The 12,766-nt window shown below is 36.4% G+C and overlaps 1 protein-coding gene across 4 annotated transcripts in view; it reads right to left on the bottom strand.

The window, feature by feature from the left end:
- Jupiter (microtubule-associated protein Jupiter) overlaps positions 1 to 11,811 on the bottom strand; it is a 230,246-nt gene extending 218,435 nt beyond the window's left edge. The window contains exon 1 of one of the 4 annotated variants that reach the window (XM_073077358.1): positions 11,568 to 11,811. In XM_073077358.1, the coding sequence (XP_072933459.1) occupies positions 11,568 to 11,626 (59 nt within the window). In that variant the 5' untranslated portion in view covers positions 11,627 to 11,811. The remainder of the gene's footprint in view (positions 1 to 11,567) is intronic. The other 3 variants (XM_073077354.1, XM_073077355.1, XM_073077360.1) reach the window with 3 other exon arrangements.
- Positions 11,812 to 12,766: the final 955 nt, after the last annotated feature.

Here is a 12,766-nt window from a genome sequence, read left to right as displayed (position 1 = left end):
GCGTTGTTACTTTTCATTTAATTTACCTATGGTCAATTGGCGATGCCATATGCCAATTGGCGATGTTTATAATCAACCGGAAATCCATTACAACCTTCAAAAGCATATTACTACTTCCGTCAGAAAATTTAGTGTAGAGCCACTGTCAGCTTATGTTATTGTAAAATTAATTGTGCAAGATTTTACAATAAAATTAAAATAAGTTTGTCCGACAAACGCATAGTGATTCAATCGATTTATCTATAGTCTAAAGCAACATCCATAAGCAATCAGACTTCATTCGAAATCACTAATTAGACAATCACTTATCCCTCGTAGAGTTTTAACCTCACAGACTTTTAATATGGGACTTCAATAAAATATTTAAGTGGGAGTCGATTTTGTTTGTACCTCTGTGTACGTGCTATAGTATGGGCTCATTAGCGTACATGAAACCTAGTCATTTGCTGCCTCAAGACCGCTGTCATTCGAGTGGAACATTAAAAAGTTACGCGGTTTTCTAATGACCCCTCTATAAGAAATCCGGTAAAAATGATTGCTTAGTTAGCTAGTAGTAAACTGACCAAGTAATCATTTCTATCCGTAGCAATAAGTAGTAACTTACGTTCACCGTGATAAACTAATAAGTGTAATCATTAATGAATCTAGATATATAGCTTTTCAGTCGCATTTGTATCTTGACTTATATATATATATCGAAGAACTGTTCGTCACGGAAGGTAGAGATACTAAATCGTGGCTTCAACATACGCCCGTTATTAATAATGAATCCACGTTTTGCCTACAAAAGATTAACGTTTTACCATTTCTTAATACTAGATATTGACAAATTTCAATCTTTAGAGTAAAATTTGAAGATTGAGTATAAACAACGGGCATAAATTATTCTCTAAGGATAATAACGCATAAGTGAGATTACTTGAAACAACGTTACTGTAGGTACCAGAAGCACTTATACCGGAATAATGCTCCGAGTAAAATATGTGTATATGTGCATAAAACAAAAAGCACTAAACACATACATAAACTATAACATCAAGTGTTCTCATTTTTTTATATGTAGGAGTAGCAGACGAGCATGCAGTCCACCTGATGGTAAGTGGCTACTGCCGCCCATGGACATCTGTAATCAACCCCAGATAGGATTAGATATTCCTACCTGAGGTCGGCCACAGATGCACCGCTACCCCTGAGGACTAAGCTGGAACGCCTCGGAAGAGTCTGTCTCCCTTACCACACCCTTCAAACCGGAACACAGCAGCGCCTAACACTGCTGTTATTAGGTAGAAATAGGTGTGGCGGTGGTGCCGCCGGAGTCGAACCACAAAGGGTTCTACCACCATCACATATTCTTTTCTATCTGCCTGTATTAATTTATTAAGTTTAAACTAGAGAAATTTGCATTAAACTAAAGGAAGATATTAATAAATCTGTGCATATTAATTTATTATCAGTTAGCTAGCTGCAAGCGGGACAAATTGTGAAAAACAAGTCGATTACTTATAATTATATTAAAACAAAGTGTATCGGACGCGGCTTCGCACGGCAGCCATTAATATGTCGAACGACGGCCATTACTTTGGATTTGAAAGCGAATTTCACTATTATATGTATGTACTAGTGGTGCCCGCGGCTTCGCCCGCATTTTAAAGAAATAATATGACATACATAAAACTGAAAATTTGTACCTGCATTGGAATGACAGTGGTGCCATCTGTCGAAAATTGGTCTTACCAACTCCCAAACCCTCGTGGGCTCTTGGACAACAACAATCATCACTTGATCAAATGCATAGTTTCCGATTCTATATATAACTACTTACGAATTAAAAAAATATTAAAAAAAAACCTTTTCCCACGGACTAAATTGTGAATCTAAACCATTCTCAAGTCCCCTTGAACACACACAACAAATTTCATCAAAATCAGTTCAGTCGTTTAGGAGGAGTTCAGTGACAAACACGCGCACATAAGAAATATATATATAAAGATGTGTAGTTGTACTTACGTATGTACATGCTAGGGATGTCGATTAAACGAAGAATCGATCATACACCATAACATTTGATTTTTATTCGATATTTAGTTATGAATCGTTCTACCGAATCGTTCCCAGTTACCAATTAAAAGCTTAATTTCAGTTCTTGTATTAAAATGAATGATTTTTAATCAATAATTAGTTATGAATCGATACATCAAATCGTTCCCAGTTACCAACCAAAATACTTCATTTCAATTCTTCTATTAAAATGAAAGATTTTTAATCAAAAATTAGTTATGAATCGATACATCGAATCGTTCCCAGTTACCGATTTAAAAAAAAACCTTCATTTAAATTCTTCTATTAAAATGAATGATTTTTAATCAATAATTAGTTATGAATCGATATATCGAATCGTTCCCAGTTACCGACCAAAAAAACGTCATTTCATTTTTTCTTTTGCAATTTGAATGAAGAAAATATAATAGCAAATTTTGCGTATTCTTATTTTCTTTATTGACTAAATATACAGGCGCATGGCCGTTTTTCGCCGATATATTGCTAGTTATTTTCCTATGTCCTCCATATGTTTATAGATAAATTTTACAGACGTCAATTCGAATCGAGTTCAAAATCGATATATTTCGGGCACTATCACCATCCCTAGTATACCTATAGGTAGATTCATCCCAACGCCAACGCCCACCATAACATTTGCGGAAATTACCACCTCCGGCGATGAGTTCAGCCAGATTGTGTAAACTTAAAACAATGCACGCCAAAATTTCGCCTAATTAGTTACATCCATTCCATTTTCCTTCACCATATTTTTTTAATAAACCAACTCATCCGGCAAACGTTGTGTTGGTAAATAATTATAAATAAAAAAATGTTAAGGCTGAACAACCCTTATCACTTAGCGGTATGAAGAATAGATAGTAGCCGATTCTCAGACCAACTGAATATGCATTAAAATTTGGTGAAAATCGGTGAAGCCGTTTCGGAGGAGTACGGTAACTAACATTGTGACACGAGAATTTTATATATAAGATTATATTGTGCTTTAAGACATTCTTACCTAAGAACACGTTTATTTTATTCTTCTCAAAAATCTATTTTATCGCTAAATCAAGGGATTGCATAAAAACAATTGACAAACCATATTGGGGCGTCCGCTATATTAGATTTAGAATAACGTCACTAATCTATGCACTGTCATCCAAAACAAACATGTATGCAAAATTTCAGCTGCATCGGTTAACAAATTTAATTGGAACATTCAATCCTTACATACTCGTACATACCTACTTACTAACAAACGCGGCAAGTTAAAAAGCTTATAAAAACACTACATGACTACAATAAAATACCTCGTTCACATCTGTCATTTAATTCCTAACACATCCTTACGTCCATGACATTAATCAAACCGGCACGCCTCACCTATTTCCACTTCAAAGAAAAGTTAGGAAACAATTTGTAAGCCATAAAGCGCCCTTTAATTTATATCTCATCCCACCAATTTGTTCTATATGGGTCGAAATACAAAGAGTTACTATCGGCCGTTCCAGTCTCTAATTGACACTATCTGTCTTTATAGCTATTGTATCGAACCCTCTAATTAACAGATATCGCTGTCGAGATGGGGCGAGTAGCGAACAATCACTAGCCTTCTCGGACCACGATCAAAGCATTTACGACTCTTTCCGACTTGTTTCTTGCAAACGAGTAAACAAAAGCTTTGCTTGCTGAAGTAATTCGATCTTTATGTATGAGTAAAATCATACAAAAAGAAGTGGCGAAATTGTTCTATTAACGCCGGAGGCATTACTGCAAAGATCGTGGTAAAACTTTTTGAAAACGATACTTACGTTACCTATATGCAACAATCTTTTTGCCCTAAATATTGGGCTGTAAAACTAAGTAGACTTTACACAGAATATATTACTGACTGTATATTTGCTCTTTGGTGAATAAAACTTCAGGAATTTACCGAGCAAACATCTCAAACATTGTACATTAACATTGTAGGTACGTTGTACCGGCATTCTTCCGCCAGTTATAAAAGAAATACTAATAATGAACTTTCCATTGTAATTGCACGTTTAATTTATTATAGCAAATTAACAACTTCAATAACAAAGTCATGATGTAATATAAACCTTTGCAGTGTCCCATTGTTGGAAAAAACAAAATTAAAAATTTGTAAAGTACGCACTACGGTTAAAATGTAATGGAAATAACCCCCGACTTAAACAATATATGTGACGAGAGATAATTTACGTAAAAAGCTTTCATATAATTTGATAGATCTCTCATAGTATCGCGTATACGAACAACACCTATTTGGTTGGCAATAACACAAGGTCACAATGCTGACCAAGTGCAAGTTGATAGACTTCACGTACTTCAATAACATCTAAATATATATAACTCAAAGGTGGCTGACTGACATAGTGATCTATCAACGCACAGCCCAAACCACTGGACGGATCGGGCTGAAATTTGGCATGCAGGTAGATGTTATGACGTAGGCATCCGCTAAGAAAGGATTTTGATCAATTCAAGGGGATAAAATAGGGGATGAAAGTTTGTATAAATCTTCTTAGTTAATAATATTACTTCCTAACGTGAGCGAAGCCGCGGGCAAAAGCTCGTCTTATCATAAAAATGTTAATATCGCAATTAAAAGATTCCGCGCAAACTTTTCTTCGTGTCACAAGTTTGTAGACTGCGATCCATTTAGACCGATATGAAGAGTGTTGTAAAAACGTCAATCATTTGACCGAGAACTGTCGAAGGTGTCGCGAACAACACCACATATCGCGACTTATGACTAGTCCTGTCAGAAGAACACCGTATTTGGCGCCATGTGCCACTAGACCGTCTCGCCGACGTCAAAACGATGATTTCTAATTTATGGGACACAATTGGACTCATTTTTCTGTAAAAAATCTTTACTTTTTTATAATGCCTTGGTATAGTGGAGAATGCAAAGGTGAAATTACGACAATTTTTGCGTCTTATGATGGACAGGTAATTATTTTTATTTATTCTTCTTGTGTTCGGCTTAAATAAAGGCTACGAGAACGACTTAATGATTTATGGTACCTACTCACTAGCTATATCTATACCCAAAGTGATAAATAATTTTGAAATTTAATGGATATTAAATTTTAATTTTTAGGTAAGTACGTATTAGCAAATACAGTTTATTTATAATATAATTATTAAACAAAACTTGTATCCATTATCACCAGCTTTGGCCCTCCCTAATATCTGTGGTTAAAATTAATAAAAGATAAGTTAATACCATTATGTCAAAATACGGTAGACATTTATTTTAAAATATTGAATGTATGTATCATAATTATGATCCACAGTCATTCATCCCAGAAGAACAAAAAACGAGCGGCGACTGCCTGAGGGTTGACGAAAAACAACGCAACCGGCGCCCTCTGTCGGAGTCCACGTATAATAATTATATGGACACTCTACAGTCTTATTCACTATAGCTCATTAAAGTGGATGATTAAGAATATTTTAAGGGAAAATTTTGAGAAAATATAGCCTGGGATAAGAACTTGAGATGAGAAGATATTCTCCATATAAGGGATATTCAAACAAAATATTATAGCAATTGATACCGCTGCGACCGATTTGTGCAAATGCAGAAGCTTTGTGCATTTATATACCTATGCCGGAAATCATTAAAAGTTGACTCCTAAAACGCTACCAGTAGGTACACTATACTCGTATGGTATAAACCCGAACACTTAACGATTATTCTTACATTCTGATCTGAAGCTAAAAAGTAGGCAGACTAACATGAATCGTTACAGTTTAATCCTAATCTTCCCTATGTCCAATTCCACTCGGTATTAAATGCCAATAATCCCAGACAAGTGAATTACAATTAAACCAAAATGTTTTTGTTCCATATATGCAGGGCCGGATTTAAGGGAGGGCAACCGGGGCGGTAGCCCCGGGGCCTCCACAAAAGAGGGGCCCCCACAATAGAGACGTCGGATTTTTTTTTACTAGACTAGTAAACACTAGTAAAAAAAAATCTTTTCCTTTCGCTTTTTTTTCGCTGTTTTACCTTTATCTACAGTACTTTGTACAAATATGAATACTAGAAGAATCTACCTGCGTACCTGCTACAATAAAATATTTATTGAAAAACTCAACTGAAAAAATTGTTTATTTTATTCGGAAAATACTTTGGGGCCAGCGGGCCTCCACTCCTTTGTTGCTCCAAGGCCTCTAGACCTCTAAATCCGGCCCTGCATATATGACTAGCTGATAACAGTAATATAAATATAATATAAGTCACTTTTATAAGATACTGTAGGCAATAATAATAAAAATGTATTTATTATAAGACATCCCGAGGCGTATGGCGACAGTCAGGGCCACGGTGCGCGCACCATGACGGCGCTCCCTGGCGGAAGCCGCGCGCATTTCACGCTTCGTTACTGCTTCGTTTGTCTCTCACTGTAAATTATTGAGATCTACCTACTAATACTACAGTAAGTCCAGTGGTTTAAATTTCAAATTAAAGGAACTATTTGTGTTTCTACTCCGGCGGCACCACCTGCGCTTAACGCTACTGTTATGAGGCAGAAATTTGCCTCATAACGGTAGCGTTAAACACTGCTGTGTTCTTGTTTGAAGGGTGTGGTAAGGGAGACATACTTTTCCTAGGCGTCCCAGTTTAGTCCTCAGTGGTAGCGGCGTATCTGTGGCCGACCTAAGGTAGGAATACCTATACCAATAAGGTGGAATGTATGCTCGTCTGCTACTCCTATATTATATAAAAAACATCAGAATCTCACAACGGTCATCCAAGGAATGAAAGCCAAAAATTAACCTCAGATTACGTGCTTATTGAAATTTAATGATTACAGGGGAGGGGACTACTTTGCTTATTTTCCATAAACTTTTCAAAGATATATGAATTGTTACAATCCGCAATAGGAGAGCCTTCGATTTGAACTATGGTAACACATGGCGCTGAGACGTGGCCAAACTTATAATCACTAAGGGACCCATAGAAACTACTAAGTTCTAAGTTCGGTACTTCTCTACGTGACAAAATCTGAATAGTAGACATACGTTAACATAGGAACGTTTACGAATAGAAATAATATTAATAGAAATAGAAAAGGATTTCTCCAGTCCTACGATTACCACGCTAGAACGGCAAACAACAGGCTTTTAGTTAAATGGATTAATAATCAAAGGGAAAGAAAACCTCAAATGCTAACAACGCCAATAAAAGAAGCAGACTGCCTTACCTACATATCAATCAACGTAAGATATGCGAACTGAAGGAGATAGCAAAGAACCACCAGTTAAGAAGGGTGAAAACCTGTAGAAATAGTGTAACATAGAAGGAGCCTATTTCAAGCTGGAGACTTTTAAAGCATCATAGAGATACGATACAAATCCAAAATATTATTACTTACATTTTATTTATGATACAAACCAACAGTGTCTGCCTGTATTTACTACGATTTTTTATACTTATTAAGCTCACAATTCATTTGCATTTCGTACTAAAAATATAATTTTAATCGATGACTTGTTTGCAAAACGCCTAGAGGTAGGTCGCAGCATTTACGAGACAATGGTGGCGCTCCCTCGCGGAAACTGCGACGTTATACCTACGCATATATATGTAGGTATACCGTATATACTGCTGTCTCTGCAGACGTCTGCACATACATCACATCATTAGGTATAATAACGAGGCTTGACGCGCGCTGAAATAATTTTATACGTGATTCGTAAGCCGAAGTAAGAATATCAATGAATAAATAATTTTACAAGCATTTGGGAAAGTATTTGGGAAAATGTGTATGAAATAAGAATTGATGGTAATCATTATTATTTTTTTTCTTGCAGACATATATATAGCGTGCAGTTCGTTCAATGGTAAGTAATCGTTGCAAATGATAAGTCCTTATGTCGACCACATGTACATTGTTACGCCTAATACAGTAATAGGTCTGGAATTCGAACCTGAAACTTCCACATTGTAGATCCAAATTTCAGACCCGTTAAATATTATGCTTTTATACTATACGACTTTACTCCTTGCTGTATAAATTCCGTAGAGAAAAGAATTCCCTATTTTCGCCAACACGCCCGCATTATTAAAATCTTTACTGAACCGGAAGAATAGCGTTGTGAGGCTTCGGAGAACTAGCTGCCAGTTATCCTGTTACTGTCCTGCAGTCTGAGCTTGCAGTAATCCTGTTATAATATAGCGCGGGTTGAAGGTGCAAATGGTTTGAAATGCTCCGATGGTTTCAAGTTAACATAGGATACTTATTATGGTAAAAAAAAGGTCAAATATCAAAATACTTGTTGACATCAGTATGGGGTGCAATCCAAGTCTGAAGAGAGACAAACCGATGTTAATTTTATAATATAGATAGCAAACGAGCACTTTTTTAAAATATGAAAAAGCAGACGAGCATGCAGTCCACCTGATGGTAAGTGGCTACTGCCGCCTATGGACATCTGTAATCTACTTCAGATAGGATTCAATATTCGTACCGGAAGTCGGCCACAGATGCGCCGCTCCCCTGAGGACTAAGCTGGAACGCCTCGAAAAAGTATGTCTCCCTTACCACACCCTTCAAACCAGAACACAGCAGCACTTAACACTGCTGTTATAAGGCAGAAATAGGTGTGGCGGTGGTGCCGCCGGAGTCGAACCACAAAGGGTTCTACCACCTTCAAAAAGCAAGGCCACCATCGGACGTCAAGTGGCCATAGTCGCTCATCTTCATATCCCCAGATAAGATGAGAATTTCACAAAAGGTCAGTCACAGGTGCATCAGTACCCCTGAGGACTAAATTGGCACGCCTCTGATAAGTATGTCTCCCTTGCGACACCCTTCTAACACACAGCAGCGTTTAACACTGCTTTTATGTGACGACCCACGTGGCGGAGCGGTCACCATACCGGTCTGACGCGCAAAGAGTCCCAGGTTCGATCCCCGGCCAGACAGATATCTAAATGATGAATTTAGATTTCTGTTTCTGGGTTTGGGTGTTTGTGTATTTGTCTTTGTGTGTTTCCATGGCACCCACGACACAGGGAATCCTAGTGTGGTGCTGTGAGGGTAGAAAGCGTTTAGAAAGCGTTTATTAGGAAGAAATACTCGCCACATATGTGCCACATATGGTGTCACAAACTCGAACCAAAAGGATTCTATCACCTTCGAACGATCTACCCACGTTTATAAGTACACTAGTTGTTCTAGTTAGATGTGAAATCTTGTACCTAGTCCTCGTAATTATACCTGGGTTATTGTCTAATAGCGATATGTTGTTCCGATCGTTAATCATGCCTTTCACTAAACTTACGCAACGAACACGATGAAAATCTCAACCCCAATAGGAAATCCAGTGCAACGTAACAGAACACCGGTTCTCAAATTTATTTCGTCTTTTAATCTTTTAAGAACCAATTGTTTTTAACGCCCCCAAAATGTCAAACGCACGGTTAATAGCAGAAGTGGCGCTAGGCGTTGGCAACAAATTATAAAATTATAAAATAACTTGTCTCTGAAACAAGTTGGCAAAAATAAACCCCTATTTCAGTAACTCGAAATCTCAGGAAATATGAAAAATACAAATCCTCCTTTGTCACCCTAAACCGCTCAACGCCCTTTTCGCTGGGCCCTTCACCTGCTTCCTGTAGACCTTCGCTATGTGAATGTCATCGCCTACTTTGAGAAACACTGTAATAGAACGATAATTTTGCACGCGTCTGCTTGCAAGGATACAATTCTATTGTTTTACGAACCTTTTGCAATGGCGAGGCGAATTATCAAAGAAAACACACCAATTGTTTGCCACCTCTCGTGGCCCTTGTGTAATTGTAGTACCATGAACATTTGCAATGGCTCTATAAAGGGGTTTTAGTAATTGTTTGTTCTATTTAGGGTGAGCGTACATTTAAATTTTGCGGCCTTCAATAATTTTAATTTGAGCTATGATAGGTAACTAAATTCGACTGTATACTTTAAGGAAGAAATCAAAATATGAAATAAGTACTTCCTACATTTACATGTAGTGGGTGTTTTAGATATAAAGAAATACAAATAAACAATGTATGAAACAGTAAGCTCTAATAGACTAGTAGGCAAAATGAGTCAAATTACGATTTAAGTATCGTAAGTAGGCAAAGCATTAAATAGATTGATTTATTGATATTATAATATATTAATAAACTTAGAAAAAATACATTGCAGTAATAGGTTGACTGTCAATTCTACACACGTGTAAAATGCTCATAAGGAATATGAGCTATTGCTCATAAGGAATATGAGCATTTTAAGTTGCTTTCAAGTCGAAGTAATACGAATTGAAATTATCATTTTAACGTCTAAAGTGAAAGTTCTTGAAATTATAAAAAAAAAATGATCTGGAAGCCAAAGTAAGGTCAGTGAGGCGTTGCTAGCTTAAGAACTAAGCTAGAACGCTTCACACGAGTAGACCTTTACATGCCAATCAACATAAAAATGCAAAAGGGGTCAATCTCAATACTGCTCTAACTAAACCTAACTGTAATTTCTATCCTCTTAATTCTAGCCCTAAACGAATCTTACATATTTTCTGGTGTATTACAAAACAATATTCAATTTAAGCCAATACACAAGATTGTCGCCTTCCTTAATTGGGAAGAGCGGAGCGAATGCGCGCCGCCCACGGTGGCCACCGGAATAAATCTGGTGCAGCCCACACCTTCAATTAGACCCAACGTCATATAAACACCGAGAATCCTTGTACTGGTCTTACGTGGAACAATTGCAATAATTGTAGATATTTCCATTGCAAATATATATTATTCATAATCACAAGCTTTACATGTTCCATATTTTCTAGAACAAAACTTGTGAGTAGGTAAACCTAGTCGTGTTACATTACACAAAGAATGTAATACAAATTTAAAGCGCTCTTCTACAATATACGTTTTATAATGTTTTAAGAATATAAACTTTTTATAAAATATAAATCAGAACCTATTCCCATTTTTATTCCTTTTGCCTACTTAACGACAAAATATTTACGACTTGAACTTTTAATTACCTATTAATATTGAATTTCTACCTGAACACCGTAATTTTTCAATCTTCTTTTGTAGCTTTTTTGCCTTCATAGGTAAAATTAAATCAAAGTTTTTAATGATTTTTCTTGTAATAAAACCAGGGAGGTTACTACCATCTCTTAAAACAATATTATTTTAGTCATACATTGAAATTTCGTACCACGACCTGTTTTAAGGAAGTCGTGGTACGAAAAAAATAATGTTGATGCAATATTGAAACAAAACTTTCCTGAACTATGATGGTTTATAAAATATGGTGATAGGCCCCCAGGTCTTCTGGATATACGTTAAAAACGGATATGCCTCAAACTACAGGCACACCATGAATAAGCTGAAGTCTATGATTCTTTTAGCAGAAAAACGAAAGAATCCCGCCGTAACGTGGGTAGTTTTCAAACAAAAACTATTAACAAATGCGATTGGAGAGGAAAATGAGATTATAAATAAAAAAACATACTTTGTTATGGAGCTTTTCGAGTCTTCGGGCAGGCCAACAAAGATCAACGTCGACGACATTGGTACACACACTAATTACACGAAAATCACAAAACACTAATAAATTCACCGGAAATTTAACTTGAGCAGAAAAAGCCCAGAATCCTAAACGCTACTAACCGGAGTTGTCAATATACTGACAGAGTGTATCAAAATAAAAACAACGATAATTTACGCGCCAGTATGTTCGCACTTATATGGCAAACTGTCGCTTACAAAGTTTAACTTTATGACAAAGCGCCGTGGGCGAAGCTTATGTAGGTGTTCACGTCGGCCTCCGCTCTAAGTTGCCTGCATTATTATCTAAAATAATGGCTTCCTTTTCTGCTAAATTCCAAAATAGATCTCATTATATTTGCTCTTTCTATCTGCGGGATTAAGCCAAACATTACCTACTAAGAAATCTAAAACTAACATAATATTTTCTCATTATCATAACGAACAAAGTCCTATAGAAGCGTCAGTGGGTAGGTACTAAAATTGTGGGTAATTATCATAATTTATTCATCTCTTCCAGGCGTTACGTCATGGCACTGTTAATATATACAATTCTTGTAATATAGATATAGAGCAAATCGCGCGCCACTGTGTGATAAAATATCTATAGTATAGAATCTTATAATCAAATAGTATAGTAACCTTATAATCACGCAGGTATACCTACAGCTAAATGAATATTTTTATGTATATTTGCTAACAACGGCAACGGAAAAGTAAGATTTCGTCGGCGTCGTGATGATCTAGTGGTCACTGCTGCCCATGAATATTTGTAATCAAGCCAAAATAAGATTGGCTCTGCGTGCAGTGGACCACAGATGAAACATTATAAACACCCGATCACCTGGTGAGCCCGAAAACATAACTTTTTGTTCAAAACTAATGTGTTGAAACGCCTAGCAGTTACTGTTCAAGCGATGAATCTAATATAAAGAACGATCAGTATTTTGTATAAGGCGTAGGTATAATATATAGAGGACCATCCTATGCTATAATCGTACTAGTAACCGTAGTAACTGTAGGTACACGAAAACGATATTAATCAGTCTTTTAGTAGGTACTCAGCTGTTACTTTGAATAAATAACATTAATAATCACCTACACTACATCTCTACAAATAATAAAAAAATAAGAAACCTTAAAAAAAATGAAATTGAATATCAA

The sequence above is a fragment of the Epargyreus clarus genome, unplaced genomic scaffold (assembly GCF_041222505.1).
Source record: "Epargyreus clarus isolate Ecla_fem2 unplaced genomic scaffold, WU_Ecla_fem_2.2 ptg000010l, whole genome shotgun sequence".
NCBI lineage: Eukaryota > Metazoa > Arthropoda > Insecta > Lepidoptera > Hesperiidae > Epargyreus > Epargyreus clarus.
The sequence above is the reverse complement of the archived record's forward strand: the minus strand, read 5'-3'. Positions and strand labels throughout refer to the sequence as shown.